The following is a 13,685-nucleotide window of genomic DNA, read 5'->3' on the forward strand; positions in this document are numbered from 1 at the left end:
CATTCACTTAGCACAGGCTTCAATCAATGTCATGCATAAGCACTGTTATGCTAATATCAGCATCGGAGGGCGAGTGGGACGATATGGAAATCAGCATGTAGAACATGAATAAAAAGCATAGGCCATGTGTGAGGTGGGCTTGCAAATGTGCCGATGAAAGACCTCAAGGTTAATCACCTCATTTTTAGAGCTGGTACAATAGCACTCCCAGTCCGGATAAAACAGCAGATAATGAAGAAGCGTTTAGAAGTATTAGACTAAAGTAGCGGAATGCAAATGGCCTCTTCAGTTTTTTTTTTTTTTAGTTTTTTTTTTTTGCCCTTGCACTTTTTTGTTTAACTAACTTTCTACATTTTGCCGCTTTGATGACCTTAAAGGATAGCTGTGAAAAAAAAAAAAAGGATTTAATGCGGGGCCACGGCAGGCTTTGTTCTTGGAATACAGATGCCGCCGGCAAGAGATAACATTAACCTACTGACCAACCTCTCGGAATATCAAAACCGCGCCGAGCCAAAGAACAACATTTACTTTTTAGTTTATTATATTTATGCAAGGTAACGCGGCCAATTTTTTTTTTTTCTGATGTCTTTAAAAGGATCAATAGGGGGCGCTGTATACTATACTGAGTGTTTTATATAATTCAGATTATGGGGATAATGTCACTCCTTAGGGTGTGTCACTCATTAGGTGTGTGGAGACTTATACAGCCATAGTCGCTCCACTGCAAGGGAACATGGGAGGAATATACAAATCTGTCTCCCAAGATGTAAATAGGGAGACAGTGCCTCTGTTATGCTGCCCTCTATAGGAAGCACCCTGAACATCATGCCTGACTTTCCCAGAAGCCTTTACTACATAATGTGGGTTTTATACCAAGACAGTTTCTCAGTTATGGACGGCTGTTTTGGTCTGGTTGGACCTCATCAGCGCAGCGTAGAGAGAACTGATTTGGTAGAAGTGAGAGGCTGAGAGACCAGAATATGGGGATAATGTCACTCCTAAAGGAGGGACCACCTATTAGGTGTGTGGAGACTTATACAGCCATAGTTGCTCCACTGCAAGGGATTATAGTCTCTCCATAAGGATGGACATTATCCCCATAATCTGGTCTATCAGCCTCTCACTTCCACCAAGTCAGTTCTCTCTACGCTGTGCTGATGAGGTCCAACCAGACCGAAATGGCCATCTGTAGCTGAGAAAATAATTTGGTAAACATCCCTCATTATGCAGTAAAGGCTTCTGGGAAAGTCGGGCATGATGTTTAGGGTGCTTCCTATAGAGGGCAGAATAACAGAGGCACTGTCTCCCTATATACATCTTGGGAGACAGATTTCCATATAATTCGTAGGCAACTGTAATAGTCTAGAGTCAGATTTGCTCGACCATGTTATGGAGACAAGATCTGGATTGCTGTGGTTCTACTGAACCAGACGTGGGAGGAATATGCAAATCTGTCTCCCAAGATGTGAATAGGGAGACAGCGCCTCTGTTATGCTGCCCTCTATAGGAAGCACCCTGAACATCATGCCCGACTTTCCCAGATGCCTTTACCGCATAATGTGGGTTTTATACCAAGACAGTTTCTCAGCTACAGACGGCCGTTTCGGTCTTGTTGGACCTCATCAGCGCAGCGTAGAGAGAACTGACTTGGTAGGGGAGGCTGAGAGACCAGATTATGGGGATAATGTCCATCCTTAAGGAGAACCACCTATTAGGTGTGTGGAGACTTATACAGCCATAGTTGCTCCACTGCAAGAGATTATGGTCTCTCCATAAGGAGTGACATTATCCCCATAATCTGGTCTCTCAGCCTTTCACTTCTACCAAGTCACTTCTCTCTACGCTGTGCTGACGAGGTCCAACCAGACCGAAACAGCTGACTGTAGCTGAGAAATTGACTTGGTAAAAATCCCACATTATGCAGTAAAGGCTTCTGGGAACGTCGGGCATGATGTTCAGGGTGCTTCCTATAGAGGGCAGCATAACATAGGCACTGTCTCCCTATTTACATCTTGGGAGACAGATTTACATATAATTCGTAGGCAGCTGTAATAGTCTAGAGTCAGATTTGATCGACCATGTTATGGAGACAAGACCTGGATTGCTGCAGTTCTACTGAACCAGACGTGGAGCGGCCTATGGTGATCTACTGTACGGTTTGGTCCATCGTATGGGCATGTGAAGCCAACATTTAGGAAAGCCTAGAGATCGCGTTACAAAGAATTTTTTGCTCTTGTAGTCCAAAAAATGTGTTATTTTTGAAACATATCTTGGAATTTAAAAATTGTTGATTTCATCATTTCGGTGAACCTCCTTCAATCTGTGACATGTATATATAGAAATTCCCCTATAGCTTGATAGATATTTGTATTGTTCTCTTTAGCAGTGAAAGATTTCAGACAATACAGCAGGGAAACCTCACTGCCAAACCATCAATTTTCAAGGCAATGGGGGAAGGGAAGCTTGGATTTCTCCCAGGCCTGCATGTCTAATATGCTCCAGTCACATTATGTTTTGGGTTTACGTCATGGTCCAATACCATAGAATAGAGTACAGGCAAAGTATATACTGTATTGCTCCTATACAGGCAAAGTATACTGTAATATATATATGGTTAAATGTGCTGCACGTAGAAAATATATGTCATTGGAATATGTTCGATATACATTTAGGCTATGAAGAATTTTATATTGCATAGAGTAGCTTTATGATATTGTATAGTCTACGCAAAAAAATATTAAAAAATATTCCAAAAATAACAGTATTAATTGAGTTGTACAGGGTCACCATTTATAGGATGTTCCCCTCTTCATAAGCCAAAGCAGAAAGACGATCCCACTATGGCATAACCCACTGTCCATGTATTAAGTGGTCATCCATTCATTTAAACGGCCAACATGTAATACTACGTGTCTCCTCTAGGGGCCACTGAAGAAGAACTTTAGGAGTAGGTGGAATGAAGGCATTCTTAAGACAAAAAATTGCTCCTATCTATCTATCTATCTATCTATCTATCTATCTATCTATCTATCATCTATCTATCTATCTATCTATCTATCTATCTATCTATCTATCATCTATCTATCTATCTATCTATCTATCTATCATCTATCTATCTATCTATCTATCTATCTCCTATCTATCTATCTATCTATCTATCTATCTATCTATCTATCTATCATCTATCTATCTATCTATCATCTATCTATCTATCTATCTATCTATCTATCTATCTCCTATCTATCTATCTATCTATCTATCTATCATCTATCTATCTATCTATCTATCTATCTATCTATCATCTATCTATCTATCTATCTATCTATCTCCTATCTATCTATCTATCTATCTATCTATCATCTATCTATCTATCTATCTATCTCCTATCTATCATCTATCTATCTATCTATCTATCTATCTATCTATCTATCTATCATCTATCTATCTATCTATCTATCTATCTATCATCTATCTATCTATCTATCTATCTATCTATCTATCATCTATCTATCTATCTATCTATCTATCTATCTATCATCTATCTATCTATCTATCTATCTATCTATCATCTATCTATCTATCTATCTATCTATCTATCTATCTCCTATCTATCTATCTATCTATCTATCTATCTATCTATCATCTATCTATCTATCTATCTATCTATCTATCTATCTATCTATCGTATTTATGTGATTTTTGGATGTTCCTTTTTATTATTTCTCTTTGTTTTTTGCTTTTTTCCGATGAGATCGACTCTGACAAAAATGGATTTCCCCCCTACCCTTTCACTCCTAGAACCGCAAGCCCAGCATTTGTGAATTGACAAAGCTCTCAGCCTCATAGGGAGCCATGTAATAGAATGGGTCGCTATTCGATGAGGCGTTCACAACATGTATATGTTTTGTCATGTCTGATAAATATTTTAGGAGAAGTAAATAATACATCACCATTATTAATGTATTAAACAGGGCGCTACATGCGGCTTTACAAAAGGTTTTCCGCGTTGGTGAAAATTTGTCACTGTCAGGAGCATAAAGTGATGGATTGGCAACGTGACCTTATACAAAGCGAATTAAAATAGTGTCTGTCAACATCTGAGCGGGACGTGATAATCAATAGGAAAGCGTGGGGCGGTTATTAGGAAAGCCTTGTTAAGATCTCTTAATCCATTTATCTTTAGTATGGATAAACATTGTAACGAACACGTGATCGGGTCAATAGATAGGATGACTTTAAATCTGCATATAGGGGAACAAATGGAAGGGGTTTGCCTATTTATATGTATCTATAGTGGGATGTTTTGGATATAGAAGGGGTCTGACCCCCCAAGGCCTGATTTACAGTCAAGAGAATGGAAGACTGTAGGGTGTTCACTGAAATCTATGGACACAATGGACTTGTACTGGTTTCAATAGGAGACATACACTGAGATTTCCCCTGCTGTCTTGGGGGGCCATGCACTCTGGGCACCATACAATATGGTGTAACTATAGGTAAGTCACACCACATATACTTGTATAGGTTGGACCCCAAATGTACAATCTGTAGCCCTCTCCCCCATATAATGTGTCATTTCTAATAATAGTATTCCTCATATGTCACAGGGATTATTCCACCCACTAAGTTGCCAGGGACATGCGCAATGGCTACCAGTGCCCCTATAGCTAATCCCATGAACCTTAATAATACAGTATCAGGACCTAAGCTTCACTATCGTATTCCTTAAGGTTGCCATATGCAATAGATGCTGGGTGATCATGGGAAAGGACCACTATCTAATGCGCATAATGGTAATCCAACTGTTCCCCGATTGGAAATATTGGAGGAAAGAAGGGTTGGGCATGTTGGATGTTAACATGGTTGATCCCTTCATTGAGCTCATCCCTAGAGGATACAAAAGAAGCCATCACAAGCGGGCCCTGGAGACTGAAGAGGCCCTAAAATCTCTCTACAGTGTATTAAGACACCAGTTCCATACCTTGCACATTGTAAGTGAGGGCCCTATTTCAGATTTTGCACTGGGGCACCGGGGCTATGCTCCCTCCCCAGTGTACACTTATGTATATTCGGTCAAGCCAAGCTTGAATGTGTTTTTAGAGAAGGTAAGGTTGGAGGGGTCAGGAGGACAGCCGTATAAAATGTGTGGACAATGACCATTACCCTAGAGACAATATATATTCAATCTATAGATATATTTTCCTGATGCAAGTAATTGCACATAGTGAAACCCAGACCAAGTTATCAAGGCTCAATACTCTATGATACTTGGCACCAATACAAGGCATCATCCAACATAAGGCCATTACTGGATGAAACCATAGAGACCCCATTCCTAACCCAAATTTTATAAAGTGTACATCAATAGTTCAACATGTAGTCACATATCCTTGAATCTCATGTAAGTTTTCTTTGTATCCAGCATTGTGGCCGGATCCATGTGAGTATTCTTTGTATCCAGCATTGTGGCCGGTTCCATGTGAGTATTCTTTGTATCCAGCATTGTGGCCGGTTCCATGTGAGTATTCTTTGTATCCAGCATTGTGGCCGGTTCCATGTGAGTATCCTTTGTATCCAGCATTGTGGCCGGTTCCATGTGAGTATTCTTTGTATCCAGCATTGTGGCCGGTTCCATGTGAGTATTCTTTGTATCCAGCATTGTGGCCGGTTCCATGTGAGTATTCTTTGTATCCAGCATTGTGGCCGGTTCCATGTGAGTATTCTTTGTATCCAGCATTGTGGCCGGTTCCATGTGAGTATTCTTTGTATCCAGCATTGTGGCTGGTTCTATGTGAGTATCCTTTGTATCCAGCATTATGGCCGGTTCCATGTGAGCATTCTTTGTATCCAGCATTGTGGCCGGTTCCATATGAGTATTCTTTGTATCCAGCATCGTGGCCGGATCCATGTGAGTATTCTTTGTATCTAGCATTGTGGACGGTTCCATGTGAGTATTCTTTGTATCCAGCATTGTGGCCGGTTCCATGTGAGTATTCTTTGTATCCAGCATTGTGGCCGGTTCCATGTGCGTACTCTTTGTATCCAGCATTGTGGCCAGTTCCATGTGAGTATTCTTTGTATCCAGCATTGTGGCCGGTTCCATGTGAGTATTCTTTGTATCCAGCATTGTGGCCGATTCCATATGAGTATTCTTTGTATCCAGCATTGTGGCCGGTTCCATATGAGTATTCTTTGTATCCAGCATTGTGGCCGATTCCAGGTGAGTATTCTTTGTATCCAGCATTGTGGCCGATTCCAGGTGAGTATTCTTTGTATCCAGCATTGTGGCCGGTTCCATGTGAGTATTCTTTGTATCCAGTATTGTGTCCTTTTCCATGTGAGTATTCTTTGTATCCAGCATTGTGGCCGGTTCCATGTGAGTATTCTTTGTATCCAGCATTGTGGCCAGTTCCATGTGAGTATTCTTTGTATCCAGCATTGTGGCCGGTTCCATGTGAGTATTCTTTGTATCCAGCATTGTGTCCTTTTCCATGTGAGCATTCTTTGTATCCAGCATTGTGGCCGGTTCCATATGAGTATTCTTTGTATCCAGCATCGTGGCCGGATCCATGTGAGTATTCTTTGTATCCAGCATTGTGGCCGGTTCCATATGAGTATTCTTTGTATCCAGCATCGTGGCCGGATCCATGTGAGTATTCTTTGTATCCAGCATTGTGGCCGGTTCCATGTGAGTATTCTTTGTATCCAGCATTGTGGCCGGTTCCATGTGAGTATTCTTTGTATCCAGCATTGTGGCCAGTTCCATGTGAGTATTCTTTGTATCCAGCATTGTGGCCGGATCCATGTGAGTATTCTTTGTATCCAGCATTGTGGCCGGTTCCATGTGAGTATTCTTTGTATCCAGCATTGTGGCCGGTTCCATGTGAGTATTCTTTGTATCCAGCATTGTGTCCTTTTCCATGTGAGTATTCTTTGTATCCAGCATTGTGGCCGGTTCCATATGAGTATTCTTTGTATCCAGCATTGTGTCCTTTTCCATGTGAGTATTCTTTGTATCCAGCATTGTGGCCGGTTCCATGTGAGTATTCTTTGTATCCAGCATTGTGTCCTTTTCCATGTGAGTATTCTTTGTATCCAGCATTGTGGCCAGTTCCATGTGCGTACTCTTTGTATCCAGCATTGTGGCCGGTTCCATGTGAGTATTCTTTGTATCCAGCATTGTGGCCAGTTCCATGTGAGTATTCTTTGTATCCAGCATTGTGTCCTTTTCCATGTGAGTATTCTTTGTATCCAGCATTGTGGCCGGTTCCATGTGAGTATTCTTTGTATCCAGCATTGTGGCCGGTTCCATGTGAGTATTCTTTGTATCCAGCATTGTGGCCGGTTCCATGTGAGTATTCTTTGTATCCAGCATTGTGGCCAGTTCCATGTGAGTATTCTTTGTATCCAGCATTGTGGCCGGTTCCATGTGAGTATTCTTTGTATCCAGCATTGTGGCCAGTTCCATGTGAGTATTCTTTGTATCCAGCATTGTGGCCGGTTCCATGTGAGTATTCTTTGTATCCAGCATTGTGGCCAGTTCCATGCGAGTATTCTTTGTATCCATCCAGCATTGTGGCCAGTTCCATGCCAGTGTACTGTACTTAGATTCATCATAGAAACTTTCCTTCCACCTGAAGAAATATTTAATTCATGGCGGAACATACATGCCTGGGGCCGGAGGGCTTAAAACAAATACATTTTCCAAAGCCCTTTTCCAGTCATATTTTATTCAGAGAGGGAAAAGATTCCGCGTCGACCTCTGGACAGGATGCTTAATTGCAAAATCATTTCAGCTTAGACATTTATGACAATTTTTCTTTGACGGGGCCCACGGGGGACGATTTCCCCCTCAAGCATGGTTTATTAAACAGTAAAGGAGTTTCATAAACTTCTGTTTTTCTACAAATTCTGCTAAAGGTGAAGTAAATCTGCCCTGACTTCTGTCATTGTGATACACAACTATCCGTAGCTGCCATGAAATAGAGTTGGAGAAATATCCACAAAATATTACAGCAAACCATAAGGACATAAGGCAAGGTTTTATTCTTCTATAGTAATGAGAAATCAATTATACTGTGTAGGACCAGGGGGCATTATAATGTCTTATACCTGGAGGGATTAAAACCGTATGGAATCTGGGGGCATTATACTGAGTAGGATCTGGGGACATTATACTGAGTAGGACCTGGGGGTATTATAATGTGTGGGATCTGGGGACATTATACTGAGTAGGATCTGGGGACATTATAATGTGTGGGACCTGGGGCCATTATACTGAGTAGGATCTGGGGGCATTATACCGAGTAGGATCTGGGGGTATTATAATGTGTGGGATCTGGGGTCATTATACTGAGTAGGATCTGGGGCCATTATAATGTGTGGGACCTGGGGCCATTATACTGAGTAGGATCTGGGGACATTATAGTGTGTAATACCCGGGGGCATTATACTAAGTAGGATCTGGGGACATTATAATGTGTGGGACCCAGGGGGCATTATACTGAGTAGGATCTGGGAACATTATATTGTGTGGGATCTGGGGGCATTATACTGAGTAGGATCTGAGGGCATTATAATGTCTAATACCCAGGGGCATTATACTGAGTAGGGTCTGAGGGCATTATACTAAGTAGGATCTGGGGACATTATAACGTGTGGGACCTGGAGCCGTTATACTATGTAGGATCTGGGGACATTATAATGTCTAATACCCAGGGGCATTATACTGAGTAGGGTCTGAGGGCATTATACTGAGTAGGATCTGGGGACATTATAACGTGTGGGACCTGGAGCCATTATACTATGTAGGATCTGGGGACATTATAATGTCTAATACCCAGGAGCATTATACTGAGTAGGGTCTAAGGGCATTATACTGAGTAGGATCTGGGGGCATTATAATGTATGGGATCTGGGGGCATTATACTAAGTAGGATCTGGGGACATTATATTGTGTGGGACCTGGGGCCATTATACTGAGTAGGATCTGGGGACATTATAATGTGTAATACCTGGGGACATTATACTGAGTAGGATCTGGGGGCATTATACTGAGTAGGATCTGGGGGCATTATAATGTGTGGTATGTGGGGACATTATAATTTGTGGGACCTGTGGCCATTATACTGAGTAGGATCTGGGGACATTATAATGTATGGGATCTGGGGGCATTATACTAAGTAGGATCAGGGGACATTATAATGTGTAATACCTGGAGATATTATACTATGTGGGGGCACTCAAAGGACAATATACTGTGTGAGACCTGGAGACATTATACTTTACGTGATATGGGAACACTATACTCTGGGACAATATACTGTGTGAGACCTGGGGACATTATACAGTGTGAGACCTGGGGACATTATACTGTGTGAGACCAGGGGGCATTATACTGTGTGAGACCTGGGGACATTATACTGTGTGAGACCTGGGGACAATATACTGTGTGAGACCTGGGGACATTATAAAGTGTGAGACCTGGGAACATTATACTATGTGAGACCTGGGAACATTATACTATGTGAGACCTGGGGACATTATACAGTGTGAGATCTGGGGACATTATACTGTGTGAGGTCTGGGGACATTATACTGTGTGAGATCTGGGGACATTATACTGTGTGGGACCAGGGGGCATTATACTGTGTGAGGTCTGGGGACATTATACTGTGTGAGATCTGGGGACATTATACTGTGATAGATCAGAGATTGAATTGTAAAAAAAAAAAAATATGGTGGAAGTACAAGGAACGGCTGCATAAATGTGCATTACAGTATATACTTATATGCCTGTGCCCATACTAGGTTGCAGCCCCGGATGATAATTGGCCCCTTCATAGAGTCAATAGAGGTCCAATTGATTAATGCAGTAGATTGACCACCAATGCTGAAAACCCAATTCACTACACAATGTTGGACTTTTTCCTTAGGACCAGACAACTGTGAGACTCTCTAATTTCCATGTTTTTGTGGACATCAAGCATCGGCATTTACTGTGCTGGACAAGTGCTGGAGGCATGTTCATATCCAGAGTTGTATAAAAAGATTTTGGAAGTAATTTTGGAGATGGGTAATAGGAGTATTTTTGGGAGTTGCACATTTGCAATAGTAGAGAAGGTCGGGTTCACCAAAGTTCCTGTAACAGAAAACCCTACAAGTGCACCAGACACCTGCAGCTCCACCCCATACCATGTGCGCGCCAATGATCCAGAATAGAAATGAAAGATGGAACACTACAAAATGTCATGCTAACATAATATAAGGATGGCTACTTACCAACAGGGCGAACTGAAGAAATTACAATGGTGGTGAGAGAACATAAAAAGAAAATTAAAAGAAAGTCTGTCAGAATGTGACATGCAATACTACATGGCTATAGTGACTACAATAGAATCAAGTTGTCAGTGCATGCATGGAGCGCCGAGAATACCGGGCGCCATCTATGAAAATTACAACAAAAATCAGGAGTGTTACCAATGGCAAACAGGTCAGTGCTAATAAGGGCTGCCATGGGAGACACTGCTGTTCTTACTGATATGGTTCTACATTTTTATCCATGACCACCCTGTATGGAGTAAAGTATATAAAAGTGGAAAGAACTAATAGAAAATCTTATTTATTGCATGCATAAGAAATATAATGTACAGAATAATACCCTGTATGTATAATATCCTGTACAGCTGCGTAGCTGGTTGTCACTGGTAATGTAATTCATTCTATCTATCTATCTATCTATCTATCTATCTATCTATCTTCTATCTATCTATCTATCTATCTATCTATCTATCTCCTATCTATCTATCTATCTATCTATCTATCTATCTATCATCTATCTATCTATCTATCTATCTATCTATCTATCTATCTATCTCCTATCTATCTATCTATCTATCTATCTATCTATCTATCATCTATCTATCTATCTATATTTCTATTTGTCTGGCTATCTATCTATCTATCTATCTATCTATCTATCTATCTATCTCCTATCTATCTATCTATCTATCTATCATCTATCTATCTATCTATCTATCTATCATCTATCTATCTATCTATATTTCTATTTGTCTGGCTATCTATCTATCTATCTATCTATCTATCTATCTATCTTATCTATCTATCTATCTATCTATCTATCTATCTATCTCCTATCTATCTATCTATCTATCTATCTATCTATCTATCTATTATCTATCTATCTATCTATCTCCTATCTATCTATCTATCTATCTATCTATCTATCTCCTATCTATCTATCTATCTATCTATCTATCTCCTATCTATCTATCTATCTATCTATCTATCTATCTATCTATATTTCTATCTATCTATATATCTATCTATCTATCTATCTATCTATCTATCTATCTATCTATATTTCTATTTGTCTGGCTATCTATCTATCTATCTATCTATCTATCTATCTATCTATCTCCTATCTATCTATCTATCTATCTATCTATCTATCTCCTATCTATCTATCTATCTATCTATCTATCTATCTCCTATCTATCTATCTATCTATCTATCTATCTATCCATCTATCTATCTATCTCCTATCTATCTATCTATCTATCTATCTATCTATCTCCTATCTATCTATCTATCTATCTATCTATCTATCTATCCATCTATCTATCTATCTATCTCCTATCTATCTATCTATCTATCTATCTCCTATCTATCTATCTATCTATCTTCTATCTATCTATCTATCTATCTATCTATCTATCTCCTATCTATCTATCTATCTATCTATCTATCTATCTATCTCCTATCTATCTATCTATCTATCTATCTATCTATCTATCTCCTATCTATCTATCTATCTATCTATCTATCTATCTCCTATCTATCTATCTATCTATCTATCTATCTATCTATCTATCTATCTATCTATCCATCTAAAATGGAATGCATTTATGGCTGTACTTTAAGAACCAATCTTAGTACTAAGACAGGGAATATCTAGGCACTCAATGTGCCTTCAAGTGGCAATGCGCTCCAGTGGTGTAATTTGTGGGGGTGCAGAGGGTGAGGTCGTACCTATGTCCAGGAGCCTTAGAGGACCCCTAAAGTGTCTCCTCCTAATATAAACCAGTACAATAAATGATACTTTTACCTTGTACAGATTTTGCACTGGACCCAAAGCATTCGAGTGACATCTTTGATGTGTTCTATAAATATTCTTCCCTAGAACTCATACTTGTACAAGTCAATAGCTTAAGATTCCAGAATCCAATGGAGCATGCCCTATCCCCAATGGGTCCTAAAACCCTACCAGATATTTCCTTAAACCCTGCAATGACCTTGTCTATAACCTTGATACCCTCAATATAAATATGTATCTACTATAGGTTCTCTGCTCCTAGATTCCATTCTTCCATGTATTGGATGTGTGTAGGGTTTCCTTTAAATATTAGTAGACATACTTAGATTTCCTATTAAATTACTAAAAGGCAGATACTAAGTATTAATGCAGAAAATGGAGAAAATAATCAAAATCATTGGCAGAATTCTTACACCTACATACTATATATCTGAGCATATGGCAGATGTTCAGGCAAATAGCTTTAATCTGCAAGGATTAACCCATGCGTGAATTTCCTATATAGAGAGGCCGACGCCACAACTCAGTTCTGTTTCCATCTCCGATAAGATATCCACAAAGGTTTACATATGATGTATTGTGTTAAAAACGAGCATGAAATGTGCTAAAAATACTTTTATTAACCTTATAACAGCTTGCATGATAGCACTAAACATGCGCCACTAAACTGTGAAATAGCGTTCCCGCCGAGTGGAGAAAAATCATTCGGAGCAATTTCATCCCAGAATGGGAAAATGATATTTATAAGATCTGCAGAATTCTTTGAATATGTTTGGTTAATGGTGACATGCATGGTCATTTGTGAAAATCGCATATCGTAAAGGGAAAGTCATAGTCTTAAGAATATCTCGGAAGTGTTTTTAAGGTTCTATATGACGTGGATAAAATTAAGACTACATTTTGAAAAAAAATGAATCAAAATTAAATTAAATTAAAAATTAGGGGCAGTGGCGTAACTACCGTGGTAGCAGTGGTAGCAGCTGCCACAGGGCCCAGGACATTAGGAGCCCGGTGACCGCCGCTACCGCTGCTATCATTATACTCGGGGGTCTTTTTGGACCCCCAAGTATAATGATCGACGGCCCGGGAGAGGTAAGCAGGGCCGGCATTAGGGGGGGCAAACTTGGCTATTGCCCAGGACCCCAGCACTTGCAGGGGCCCCCTGTTGGTGGAATACTTTCCCTATTACTATAGGGAAAGTATATGTCCGAAGCTGCAGCAATGGCCGAAACACAGTAGTCGATGCCGGGGCTGCAGGTTAATTAATAGCACTTAACCCCATCATGTCCCTCACATTAACCCCTGTGTGCCTCACCATAAGAGTTACTTATATGTCAGACATATGGGGGTAATAATAATGAAGATACTTTATTATTACCTTCATGTCTCTCACATATCAGTAACTCTTATGTGAGGTACACAAGGGTCAATGTGAGGGACATGATGGGTTTAACTGCTATTAATATGAGGCACATGGAGTTACTAAATTGTAATGCACATGACCAGACTTTTTATCCACAATTGTCCTGGTATAGAGGACAGCAGGTGACGTGACAGTATTTAGTCTTGT

General features: G+C 40.1%; 1 protein-coding gene across 17 annotated transcripts in view; it reads right to left on the bottom strand.

Annotated features, from left to right (window-relative positions):
• The window catches only part of ROBO2 (roundabout guidance receptor 2), an 878,643-nt gene that overhangs the window by 111,918 nt on the left and 753,040 nt on the right, over nt 1-13,685 (bottom strand). For 2 of the 17 annotated variants that reach the window (XM_075263381.1, XM_075263387.1), the window contains exon 7: nt 10,282-10,293. The exons of the other annotated variants lie outside the window; for them this stretch is intronic. In XM_075263381.1, the coding sequence (XP_075119482.1) occupies nt 10,282-10,293 (12 nt within the window). The remainder of the gene's footprint in view (nt 1-10,281; nt 10,294-13,685) is intronic. 17 annotated transcript variants of the gene reach the window in all.

This window comes from Leptodactylus fuscus, chromosome 2 (genome assembly GCF_031893055.1).
Source record: "Leptodactylus fuscus isolate aLepFus1 chromosome 2, aLepFus1.hap2, whole genome shotgun sequence".
Lineage (NCBI taxonomy): Eukaryota > Metazoa > Chordata > Amphibia > Anura > Leptodactylidae > Leptodactylus > Leptodactylus fuscus.